The sequence below is a fragment of the Nematostella vectensis genome, chromosome 10 (assembly GCF_932526225.1).
Source record: "Nematostella vectensis chromosome 10, jaNemVect1.1, whole genome shotgun sequence".
NCBI lineage: Eukaryota > Metazoa > Cnidaria > Anthozoa > Actiniaria > Edwardsiidae > Nematostella > Nematostella vectensis.
This window is the reverse complement of record NC_064043.1, coordinates 6,991,517-7,004,518: the sequence shown is the minus strand read 5'-3', so window position 1 is coordinate 7,004,518 and position 13,002 is coordinate 6,991,517. Positions and strand designations below refer to the sequence as shown.

At 37.1% G+C, this 13,002-nt stretch overlaps 1 protein-coding gene across 1 annotated transcript; it reads left to right on the top strand.

Moving 5' to 3' along the window:
- Nucleotides 1-1,024: 1,024 nt before the first annotated feature.
- On the top strand, nt 1,025-12,449 carry LOC5522049 (MAM and LDL-receptor class A domain-containing protein 1). Its single transcript, XM_048733790.1, has 7 exons — nt 1,025-1,050; nt 3,365-3,428; nt 4,774-5,112; nt 10,606-10,740; nt 11,125-11,387; nt 11,935-12,127; nt 12,311-12,449. The coding sequence occupies exons 3-6, from the start codon at nt 4,782-4,784 to the stop codon at nt 12,025-12,027; spliced, it is 822 nt and encodes a 273-aa protein (XP_048589747.1). The 5' UTR covers nt 1,025-1,050; nt 3,365-3,428; nt 4,774-4,781; the 3' UTR covers nt 12,028-12,127; nt 12,311-12,449.
- The last annotated feature ends 553 nt before the right edge of the window (nt 12,450-13,002 follow it).

Below are 13,002 nucleotides of genomic sequence, written 5' to 3'. Positions count from 1 at the left end.
ATAGCGTTTAGTGTATGGAAGAGTAAGTAGAAGATACTTCTTTAGAACTTTGCATCTTGAATATTTATCTGCGCTGTATTTAGGTTATACAACGAGCCCCCCTTCTGGAAACACGTTAAAGTAGCATATTTGTCGTTTGAATATATTCTGAAGGCGAAAATATCAATTTTATATGAAGAAAACGTTGTCGTTTTGGGGTTCTGGTACCTTAGTTTCTTTTCAGAGACTTTCTCCATTGACTTAAGATGGTCACAGTCACTGTTTTTCTCTTCTCATTACAAGTCATAAACTTTACGAAGCACCTACGATACGGCAACGTTACAAATGACAAGAATTTATGCAGTTTTTTTCTAAATAAGGAATATATTATTAGTTTCCTTATATTGAAGTGACCGCGTTTGGCAAAATCGACAATTTTTGGCTAAATTTTCTTGATATGCTTAAAGTTGCTGGGAAAAATTATCTGTTTCTTTTTCCCAGGAGGTACCAATTCTTTTTTCCTCATGAATAATTGCTAGTATAATCTTTTAACAGTACTTTTTAACAATAATAAACAGTATAAATTTTTCTCCAAGCAACCGTTACAGCGCCCAAAAAAATATTCCCAGCACAACTAGTTCGACTCCTCAAATTTGACAGCAGAACCATTAGGGAGGATGTCTTCCCCAGCAACCGTGGGGTCGCACGTCTTCCCAGCCAACAAAACAACGGACTGCGGAACCGATTCGTTTTGTGCCCTTGTATTTATCTGGCTTAAAAATTAATGTGATCCCCAAGTGTAAATAAGGTGAATAAGTCTTATTAGGGGCATAAACATGCTCTTAGCTTAATTAAGAATAATTACTATTAGGATTGGATAAGTTTTAGCGTTTCTATTGGAAAGTAACAAGAGCAACATTACATGGAAACTTACAAATATGTTTGTTTATTGCGCTGTGCTGATGTGCCATAAATAGCCAGAAACCCTGCAAAGTTGTTCACTATAAATAATAGATGCCTTTCTTGGATTAAGCTTACCATTGAAATTGTGGACTTGATATACTCTTCTTGGTAAGTTTGCACTTGTAACTCGGACGAATGATATATATACCAAATTCTACGGGTTTTTTTATCTGTAAGCTGTCACATGCTTGTGTAATTTTTTTAGAATAGTTTTCAAATAGTTTTCACATTTTAGCAGGAAACATGAATTTAAAAAGAGATAGCGTTTAGTGTATGGAAGAGTAAGTAGAAGATACTTCTTTAGAACTTTGCATCTTGAATATTTATCTGCGCTGTATTTAGGTTATACAACGAGCCCCCCTTCTGGAAACACGTTAAAGTAGCATATTTGTCGTTTGAATATATTCTGAAGGCGAAAATATCAATCTTATATGAAGAAAACGTTGTCGTTTTGGGGTTCTGGTACCTTAGTTTCTTTTCAGAGACTTTCTCCATTGACTTAAGATGGTCACAGTCACTGTTTTTCTCTTCTCATTACAAGTCATAAAGTTTACGAAGCACCTACGATACGGCAACGTTACAAATGACAAGAATTTATGCAGTTTTTTTCTAAATAAGGAATATATTATTAGTTTCCTTATATTGAAGTGACCGCGTTTGGCAAAATCGACAATTTTTGGCTAAATTTTCTTGATATGCTTAAAGTTGCTGGGAAAAATTATCTGTTCCTTTTTCCCAGGAGGTACCAATTCTTTTTTCCTCATGAATAATTGCTAGTATAATCTTTTAACAGTACTTTTTAACAATAATTAACAGTATAAATTTTTCTCCAAGCAACCGTTACAGCGCCCCAAAAAATATTCCCAGCACAACTAGTTCGACTCCTCAAATTTGCCAGCAGAACCATTAGGGAGGATGTCTTCCCCAGCAACCGTGGGGTCGCACGTCTTCCCAGCCAACAAAACAACGGACTGCGGAACCGATCCGTTTTGTGCCCTTGTATTTATCTGGCTTAAAAATTAATGTGATCCCCAAGTATAAATAAGGTGAATAAGTCTTATTAGGGGCATAAACATGCTCTTAGCTTAATTAAGAATAAGTACTATTAGGATTGGATACGTTTTAGCGTTTCTATTGAAAAGTAACAAGAGCAACATTACATGGAAACTTACAAATATGTTTGTTTATTGCGCTGTGCTGATGTGCCATAAATAGCCAGAAACCCTGCAAAGTTGTTCACTATAAATAATAGAAGCCTTTCTTGGATTAAGCTTACCATTGAAATAGTGGACTTGCTATACTCTTCTAGGTAAGTTTGCACTTGTAACTCGGACGAATGATATTGAGTGAAAAATGATTCTGTGTAGACTGACTGACCTGGCATACTGGAGAATTTCTAGGGCGTGTTATTTGAAAAAAAAAACAAGAGGTTATTCTCACGAATCTGTTTGTCAGAGGAAGGATGAACAGAATGTAGAATTATAAATTTGACTGAATTATTCAGTAAATTCTATAATTCTGCATTCTGAGCTGAGATGCAACATCAATTTTTTTTCGTAATTGTTATAATTTTGAAGGCAAAACCGGGTGTCAAGCCCACTTTTGCTAATTGATATCACACAATATTTGCTGTTCAATATATAATCATGCTAGACTTTGTCAAGTGCAGACTGATAAAACAAGATGCTAAAAAGATAGGATCAAGGTCTAAATAATGTCCAAATACATTAATAGTGTAAAAAACAACTAAATTGTCAATCTTTTCTGAGAACTAGACAGATAGAAAATAGAGATTGGGAAGGTCTTGAAGCAAAATGAATTCAAGGTTACAATAACGCGTGCTTGCTATAGAATAGTGTCATTTCAAACGAGTAAGCGTTGTTTTGATTTTAGTTTCAATCACATTTTTTTGTCGTTGTTGTTGTAAAACACAAATTTTAAGCAGTTCGTCGTTATTGCCTTACATCCTTTTCAACTTTGAAATTATCGAAGTTAGTTTATATGATTTTATTTTTATATGATTTTGTCATCTTTGACGTGTTCATACTTGATACTTTGTTCAAATATCCTGTATATCGTTTATGCACACAAGAAAATACAATTGCATTCACGAGTCGGCGTTTTAGTGCATGGAAGAGTCTGAGGGAGAACTTCTAGAAACTACTATACACACGACACTGTTTTTTTATAAGAACATCTAACTTTCAGTTGAGGCTGGGCCGTTCTTATTTGTGGAGCATTTTAAGGCTGAATATGTTCTTTACGATGTTCTTAAATTTTAGTGTACATAAGAATACCCAATGAATTATCATATAAGCAATAATATTAATACGATTTCCCGGCAACTTTTTCGTAAAAAAGCTCACATAGTTGGCAAACTTGTCAGCAGGTTGGTAGAATTTTAATGTTTTTTTTCGTTCAGGGGAAACTTTCTCACAAGGCCAGAGTAAAATTGTACCAGGGAAAAGAATTCTGCCCTGCTACATGTAAGGTAAATCCCCATCATTTCGGGTTTCACAAGGTCATTGGTAGGGAGGTGTTCTAGTTTAAACGAATTATTAGTATAACTACAGGAAAAATAGGAGCGGGTGACTTTGACATACTTAGCCGTAAATGTGTAACGTCATTTTCTAACGTCATATTTTTAAACGTTTTTCTTTTTGTTTTATAAAAAGTGGAAAGATCTTTACTTAATTAGTACAATCTCATCTCAAAATATATATTTTTTTCACTTCACGGCACGACATCTGAAAACATAAACAAACAACAGTAACTACTTCTTGTTGGGGAGCGGTCGCTTCAAAAATAATTTATAAACCCAGTCCCCTCTTTTTTTAAAGATAAAAATGATAAAAAAGAGGCAAAAAGTGGATGTCCTACAAATAAATATTTTTTATCCAGGTTTAAAGACCTAATTATTACGAAACTATGCTATTCTCAAATATTTGGTTGTGCAAAATATTGTCTTAACCAATTTACCATATTTTTTCTTGCTGAGCAACCCAAAAGCACTGTTTATCTCTATATTCTTTGTGAACAAACCTTTCAACAGATGTCACGGACACCCTGATGTTACTTTTAATAACTTTTTTAAATTTTTGTTTCCTTTTATTCTACATTAATTATGATAAAAATCTGTCATTGTGAGATCGCTAATTGTTTTAATTAACTCACGACAACTGGACCAGCTAATTAACAGAAGTGTTAACTAAAATCATTATGTACCATATTTTATTGTTACTGAAGAAAGTCTTTTTGAGTTACTTAAGGTGGCGCGCCGAGGACTCATTCGGCGCGATTTTAGTAAATTTTTCAGATTTTATTAATACATTTATGCTTTATCAGATTGTGCTAGATTCATTTTTCTTGGAAATAAATATTTTTTTTGTTTCATGCAAATATGATGGAAGGAAATAACTCTTTTGTAGGCAAAACAAACTCGGCGCTTAACTCTACTTGTTCATTGTACCAAGGGCGGTAGGAACAGTGTTTTTTAGGCTAAATTCTCATAAAAAACACGGATTTCTCTCTAATTTGGCTGAAATGTGCATTGTTTGCGACACGCTCTCCGTGTCTGATTAGAAATCCCGGTCAAGTAAAATTGCGTAATACGAGCTGCCTTGTGGCGCGCGAACTGTCGCCAAAGCGCTAGCCGCAACGTACCCGACTTGGGGCATGCAGGCAACAGACAGACACAACAACGTCAACGACGTGTAAGTGCAAACGCGCTATTTGGCTGTTGAAAAGCTGTTCTTATAACCACTTCATAAATCCTAGTTAAGTCTTATATTAGATGTTTATTCAAGATTTTCAAAAATTTTACTGTTTCAGTTGTAAAAATGATTCCTTTCCAAATGCCTTTCCGAGTGTCAATCATCCGCGCTGTCATGACAACTGTCACTCTTGCCTCCATGACGTTCTCTAAGTGCAGAGACAGCATGTCAATATACGACGTTGCTCTCATTGGACACGCGTACAAGCACGTGACCGCCACAAGTCTGCACGACTGTGTCAAACTGTGCTCACGAGAGAAGTGCTGCCGAAGTCTGAATTTCAATTTTGTGAACATGGAATGCGACCTGAATGAGGTCCCTAAGGACCAAACCAAGGGCCTGGTTAAGAAGTTAAACTCGGTCTATATTGAATTGGTGAAGCCCCCGGCTGTTTTAGGTTGGTACAGTGACCAAAACAAACAACAACACCACTAATACCACCACCAACAACGGCAACAAAACAGACTACCATTTTCTACCACTTTCACCATAACCACCGTTACCACCACCATAACCCACCATTATCACCATCACCATCACCACCAACACCATCATCATCACCACCACCACCATCACCACCGCCCCCATCACCCACCATCACCATCACCATCACCATCACCATCACCATCACCATCACCATCACCATCACCATCACCATCACCATCACCATCACCATCACCATCACCATCACCATCACCATCACTATATCATCACCACCACCGCAATCACCGCTACCACAATTATCACCATCACCACCACCACCATCATTATCATCACCATCGCCACCAACACCATCATCACCACCACCACCACCACCACCACCACCACCACAGGTAAGCTACTTCCGTGGGTACATCTCATCTTCACCTATCCTGCTACATTGAAGAGTAAACAGCTATTTCACATTCTTTAAAGGAGAACAATTACCATCAGGAATGGATTTGTATCTACCAATACTCGAACTACCCCACGAGCTATTTAATAGTTCTATAATAAGAGCTTGTTAGATGTTTTTATTCTGCTTTATAAGCTAAATTAACATATTCTCTTACCCTATGGCATTTGTTTTACCTCTTCAAATTTGCCAACGTCGTTTGTTGAAGCATCTCCAACTTCATGCTCCGCAACGTTGTTCGGGGAGTGTGCAACTTAAGGCACGAGGGTAATTTTTCCCGAAATAACACCGAAATTTCTGTTGTGTTGCGAGTTGCAAGAAAAATACGCGCGTGACATCCCCCTTTCTCAAACTTGCAATGCAATTGTTTTCTACTTTACGCCACATTGCGAGAAAAATTGCCCTGTGTATCGACAGAAGAAAAAAATTGCAAAGCTCCAAATTGTAAGGTTGTATTGCATATATTTGTTTGATTTTTTTTCCTAAAGGTTTCTTGTGCAATATAAAACAAAATAAGCTTTGGTACTTTTTGTTGGATAATACGTTCTTGAGATAAGCAAAAGTGTAAGACTTGTGATTTGTCTGAAAGTGCCCGATTATTTGGGCAAAAAATAATACCATTTCAGGATTTATGGCAACTTCGCTCAATCAAATCTCAAGAACGGATTATCTACCAAAAAGAACCAGAGCTGTTTTTGTTGTATATTACACGAGGAACCTATAGGCAAAATATTAAACAAATGTAAGCTAACACGACCCTACAATTTGAACTTTGCAATTTTTTGCTCCTGTCTGTGACCAGAGTGAAGTTAGTTCCTTATTCGCAGTTCCTTTTTCGTCTGTTTCCTTATTCGCTCAGTTCCTTATTCAAATCCGGGGGGGGGGGGGGGGGGGTACTTACATGATACCTTTTAATTCGAGTTGAAACAGTATTTAGGCATAACAGTTTATTCAGAACAAGTCCAACAGCATTTTCGTCGGGTAATTTTGGTTGCTTTAACGTGCTCGCTGCTAAGCGGAGCTGTGAACATGAGACTCTATCTGCTACAAAAGGTCAAATTACGAAATGCGTGCAATCGCTTTAACAAATGAATCTAGCAAAAGAGAGGAAATCTACCTCTCATCTAATAAATGTATTTGTATCTTGGGCTTTATTTCCAAACGCATTAATATATTTAGAGGAGAAATATTCACGCTTTACCTGACTACGTACGCGTGTAGAAGAAATTTGACCTTGCTAACAAAACCACAATTTGACAGATAGTGCTTGTTGTCAGTTAACACCTTGGCTACTAGATATGGCTCTGACAAAACAAATAGATTAGTGCAGTGACACGAATAGGGAACTGTTCCTTATTCAAGTTAGTTTTCGCGAATAAGGAAATGGGATCTCCAAACGTCCCATTTCGTTTTACGACTTATCCGAATAAGGAATAGGCTAAAAAGAGGGTCGTTAGTGTTTTTTAAACATTTCTCGAAAAAGGAAATGGTATTTCATAACGCCTGATTTCGTTTTAACTACTTATCCGAATAAGGAATAGACTAAAGAGAGGGTTCTTTAGTACTTTCTAAACATTTCTCGAATAAGGAAATGGTATTTCATAACGCCTGATTTCGTTTTAACTACTTATCCGAATAAGGAATAGACTAAAAAGAGGGTCCTTTGTGTTTTCTAAACATTTCTCGAATAAGGAAATGGTATTTCATAACGCCTTATTTCGTGTTAACTACTTATCCGAATAAGGAATAGACTAAAAAGAGGGTCGTTTGTGTTTTCTAAACATTTCTCGAATAAGGAAATGGTATTTCATAACGCCTTATTTCGTGTTAACTACTTATCCGAATAAGGAATAAACTATGAAGAGGATTGTCAGTGTTTGCTCATCATTTCTCAATAAAGGAAATGAAATTTCATAACTTTCATAGGAACCCCAAACAAGCCGTAACATGAGTAGAAAATTTTGAAGGGGACACGGTTAAAGGGACATTATTTGGGTGACAACCATGCCCTTCAGACATTCGGCCCTATAATTCGCGTCGTTAAAGCTAATTCCATTTCCTTATTCGAGAAATTCGTTCGATTCCTATAATTCGTTAACAAACAAACACAAACCGTATAACAATCCAACGATGTGTAAAGATATATTTATTCGATCTAGAATGAATGAAAGTTATTTGATTTACATTGATTGCATGGAATCAAAGCTTATTTACAGTTTTTCAAACTCACAAATTAACTTACTTCTGTGGCGCATCCGATCGTGTTTTCTGATTCTCAAAGTCCTGGTTAGCTGTAGGTTTTGTAATCGTACTGGTTAGCTGTATTTCAGAGTTCCGATCTCGGTTACTGTTGATCTGACTGATTTACAATGGATTATAATCACGTGGTTGAAATCGATATTAACGAAATTGTCACTTGTCACTTATGTAATAGATTTATGCCGAAACAGTAGTTAAAACGAAATCAGGCGTTATGAAATACCATTTCCTTATTCAAGAAATGTTTAGAAAGTACTAAAGAACCCTCTCTTTAGTTTATTCCTTATTCGGATAAGTAGTAAAACGAAATAGGACGTTGGGAGATTCCATTTACTTATTCGAGAAATGTTTAGAAAGTACTAAAGAACCCTCTCTTTAGTCTATTCCTTATTTGGATAAGTAGGTAAAACGAAATCAGGCGTTATGAAATACTATTTCCTTTTTCGAGAAATGTTTAAAAAACACTAACGACCCTCTTTTTAGTCTATTCCTTATTCGGATAAGTAGTTAAAACGAGATCGGGAGTTATGAAATACCATTTCCTTTTTCGAGAACTCTTTCGAAAGGAGTCGTTAAAGCGAAATCGGGAGTTATGAAATTTCATTTCCTTTATTGAGAAATGATGAGCAAACACTGACAATCCTCTTCATAGTCTATTCCTTATTCGGATAAGTCGTCAAACGAAATGGGACGTTTGGAGATTCCATTTCCTTATTCGCGAAAACTAACTTGAATAAGGAACAGTTCCCTATTCGTGTCACTGCACTAATCTATTTGTTTTGTCAGAGCCATATCTAGTAGCCAAGGTGTTAATTGACAACAAGCACTATCTGTCAAATTGTGGTTTTGTTAGCAACGTCAAATTCACACGACATACGTACGTAGTCAAGTAAAGCGCGAATATACTCCTCTAAACAAATTGTGAGAAAATATTAACAATCCTCTTTAAAGTAGATTCCTTATTCGAATAGATATTTAAAAAGAAATCAGGCGTTATGAAATACCATTTCCTTTTTCAAGAAATGTTTAGAAAATACTAAAGAACCCTCTCTTTAGTCTATTCCTTATTCGGATAAGTAGGTAAAACGAAATCAGGCGTTATGAAATACCATTTGCTTATTCGAGAAATGTTTAGAAAATATAAAAAAACCCTCTTTTTAGTCTATTCCTTATTCGGATAAGTAGTTAAAACTAGATCGGGAGTTATGTAATACCATTTCCTTTTTCGAGGACTCTTTCGAAAGGAGTAGTTAAAGCGAAATCGGGAGTTATATAATTTCATTTCCTTTATTGAGAAATGATGAGCAAACACTGACAATCCTCTTCATAGTTTATTCCTTATTCGGATAAGTAGTTAAAACGAAATCAGGCGTTATGAAATACCATTTCCTTATTCGAGAAATGTTTAGAAAACACAAACGACCCTCTTTTTAGTCTATTCCTTATTCGGATAAGTAGTTAAAACGAAATCAGGCGTTATAAAATACCATTTCCTTATTCGAGAAATGTTTAGAAAGTAATAAAGAACCCTCTCTTTAGTCTATTCTTTATTCGGATAAGTCGTAAAACGAAATCGGAAGTTGGGAGATTCCATTTACTTATTCGAGAAATGTTTAGAAAACATAAAAAACCCTCTTTTTAGTCTATTCCTTATTCGGATAAGTAGTTAAAACGAGATCGGGAGTTATGAAATACCATTTCTTATTTCGAGAACTCTTTAGAAAGGAGTAGTTAAAGAGAAATCGTGAGTTATGAAATTTCCTTTCCTTTATTGAGAAATGATAAGCAAACACTGACAATCCTCTTCATAGTCTATTCCTTATTCGGATAAGTCGTAAAACGAAATGGGACGTTTGGAGATTCCATTTCCTTATTCGCGAAAACTAACTTGAATAAGGAACAGTTCCCTATTCGTGTCACTGCACTAATCTATTTGTTTTGTCAGAGCCATATCTAGTAGCCAAGGTGTTAATTGACAACAAGCACTATCTGTCAAATTGTGGTTTTGTTAGCAAGGTCAAATTCCTTCTACACGCGTACGTAGTCAGGTAAAGCGTGAATATTTCCCCTCTAAATATATTAATGCGTTTGGAAATAAAGCCCAAGATACAAATACATTTATTAGATGAGAGGTAGATTTCCTCTCTTTTGCTAGATATATTTGTGAAAGCGATTGCACGCATTTCGTAATTTGACCTTTTGTAGCAGATAGAGTCTCATGTTCACAGCTCCGCTTAGCAGCGAGCACGTTAAAGCAACCAAAATTACCCGACGAAAATGCTGTTGGACTTGTTCTGAATAAACTGTTATGCCTAAATACTGTTTCAACTCGAATTAAAAGGTATCATGTAAGTACCCCCCCGGATTTGAAAAAGGAACTGCGAATAAGGAACTAACTTCACTCTGGTCTGTCTGTGTATCATGTTTTTCAACATGCAATATTTTTTTTCGTTGCTTGCAAGCTGCAGGAAAATAATCACATGTCAAATACCAACGTGCATAACTCGTTGGCGATTCAGGCATATTTTTTTAAAACTTAAAAGTGCGATCTCCCGCACAGAAGTCCTTGTCTTGTGTAAAGACTTATGATTTTTTCATACTCAAACTTATCTAATTTAAACTGCTTTATTGCTTCCATTATTCAATTCTAACTCAGATTCAACACTGCTTAGGACAGTAGGGCAGACTTATTCTAATTCAATCTCCTAATTGTCTGAACGTCTATATTACTTTTAGAAAAATGCGATTTCGAGATATCAATCAGTGCATGTGGGTTTACCATCGCTGCAAGCACATTGACTTGGCAAACCCAAAAGGGATCAACCAGCAGTTCATCCACAGGGCCAAGTCGTGATCACACGACGGGAAGCGGTAAGCGAAACGTGCAATCAGCCGCAATTTTGTCATTCTAGCAAAATACCAAAGTGTGGATACAGGCGCCTACCCAGAATTGGCCGAGGGGGGCTGCGCAGTCATAGGTAGAAAGGGCAAAATAATACACGGTCAACTCAGAAAACTATTTAAAGCAAAAGCATTGCATTTGTCGCACTAACAATGGTTTATTTTGTAATAAAACATATTCTTTGAAAAATCCGTTCTTTCTAGTTTTGCCACATGTGACACATTCGGGGGGGGGGGGGGGGGGGAATCTCCATGAAAGTAGAAGGGGGTGATCGCCTTTCTTCTAGGGTATCAAATTCTACTAATTGCTATCCATGTTTGGGACCATTGAATTTTATTCATTTTAATTTTTAGGGCGATATATTTACATGGAAGCGTCAGCTGGTTCCACTGGCTCACGAGCCATCATTCGCAGCAAGTTCTACCCGCCATCCAACTGCCGCAAATGTATCAATTTCTACTGGCACATGTACGGTTCTACCATGGGAACCGTTCGCCTCACATACAGGGTTAAGGGCACCACAGCTGAGACGACAGTCTGGCAAAGATCTGGGAATCACAATAATCAGTGGCACCCTGCTGCGGTCGAGATTCCACAACTTGCAGAAGAGCACCAGGTTAGAAATTGACGACGGCGGAAAGTCGAGGACGGCGCAGTAAGATGTTGCTTTTTTGGTGTTGCGGGAGTCAAAGGAAAGGCACGATGGGCGAATGCACTAAGAAATCACGTGACAAATGGCTTTGCCCATCACGCCAGAGAATGGCGAAAGAATAAAATTTTTAAATATAAATAAATCCTTTCTGACTAAGAAACTTTCTGGCTGATTCGTAAAATTTAAATAATTTGTTTTTTTTGTTGTTGTTGTGTGTTGTTATATTTCCGCTAAAAGGCGGGGCGCCTAAGTGAAGTCGCCTATTTTTTCATGGTCTATTTAACAAGGACAAAGGGCATAAAAAATCCCTTTTTGGTTTTATCAGGGGTAGTCATATTTTTAACAGAAAACTCCCTCCCCCCTCCCCCCCAGAAAATCCTGGTCACGGGCCTGATTTACCTATGGTGTATCACTCTTTCCATTTGTATCAGAGACACCGCACAGCTCACACCCAGCATACTTTTGGGATTAATTAATGACTTCCTTAACAAATTGTGTATCTGCACTTCAGATTTCATTCATTGGTATCCGGGGGACAAGCTTCTACTCGGACGCAGCGCTTGACGACTTCCAAATCAGAGACTGCCTTTGCAGCTGCGGTTGACATTGGTTACGAAAGATAACATTAGTAAAACTAATGGCATATCGAAATCATCTAAAACAATTGTAAATATATAATACAAGTATAGGCCGATTTAGACAGCACGATTAAGTCGCAATTAAGTCGCGAGTTGCCCGTCGTGTCGTGGAGTGTAAATCAACCTACTACTCCACTACGATGTTCGACTACGAAAGTCAAAGTGTGTAGTTCAAGGCTAGGACATGATGTCGTAGGAGGTTGCATCCTGCCGTCTAAATCAGCCTCTAAAGGAATTCTTCTCGGTGTAACGATGCAATTTTTCGCTCCGTCGCCATATTATGGGGCTATCCAGGGCGCCTGCAACACGAACATACGTTTCTGCGAGGTTTCAGCAGAAAAATAGTAAACCGAGCGATGGAAACAAAAATCTAGCGTAGAGTATGGCTGAAAAAAGAATGGGGGCAGGAGAAGCAAGCTAGGTTTCTTTTATCTCTTTCACCACACTTTTGTCCCAATCCTCAGCGCGTCAATATTCCAGCTCGCTCTCTATTCGCGCTTAAACCCCACAGAAATGCTTGCTACACAGTCTAGAGCGAGCAAGCGGAAAATCGACAGATGACGTCACAAATGGCCGAGAATGCTATAGACGATTGGGAGATAGGCTAGAACTGGTCTTTTTAGAAAAAGGCTGTAGTGGAGATGTGAAAAAGACGACGAAATTGGAAATCTTATTTCTTTGTATATGTTTTAGCCTGCACATTTTATGGGAAAATAGCATTTTAAGACTAAATAAAGTAAATAATGTATATAACGTTGACAGCACAGAAACTTAATGATATCTACATACTCATGAGTGATTTGTAGTCTTTAGATTACGGGTTCAAAAGTCATAAATGTAACGGAGAGCACTAACTCACTTTACTTGAATAATTTACAGGGTGCGTAAACGAATAAATGTGATAAAATTGGTTTGTATTAAGAATAAAGGGAAACTACCTA

Excerpts from the sequence above, each read along its gene's own strand:
- LOC5522049 (XM_048733790.1), top strand. The coding sequence starts at position 4,782 with ATGATTCCTTTCCAAATGCCTTTCCGAGTGTCAATCATCCGCGCTGTC. Across the intron at positions 5,113-10,605 it reads GAAGCCCCCGGCTGTTTTAG|AAAAATGCGATTTCGAGATA; the intron begins GTTGGTACAGTG and ends TATTACTTTTAG. Across the intron at positions 10,741-11,124 it reads TGATCACACGACGGGAAGCG|GGCGATATATTTACATGGAA; the intron begins GTAAGCGAAACG and ends TTTAATTTTTAG.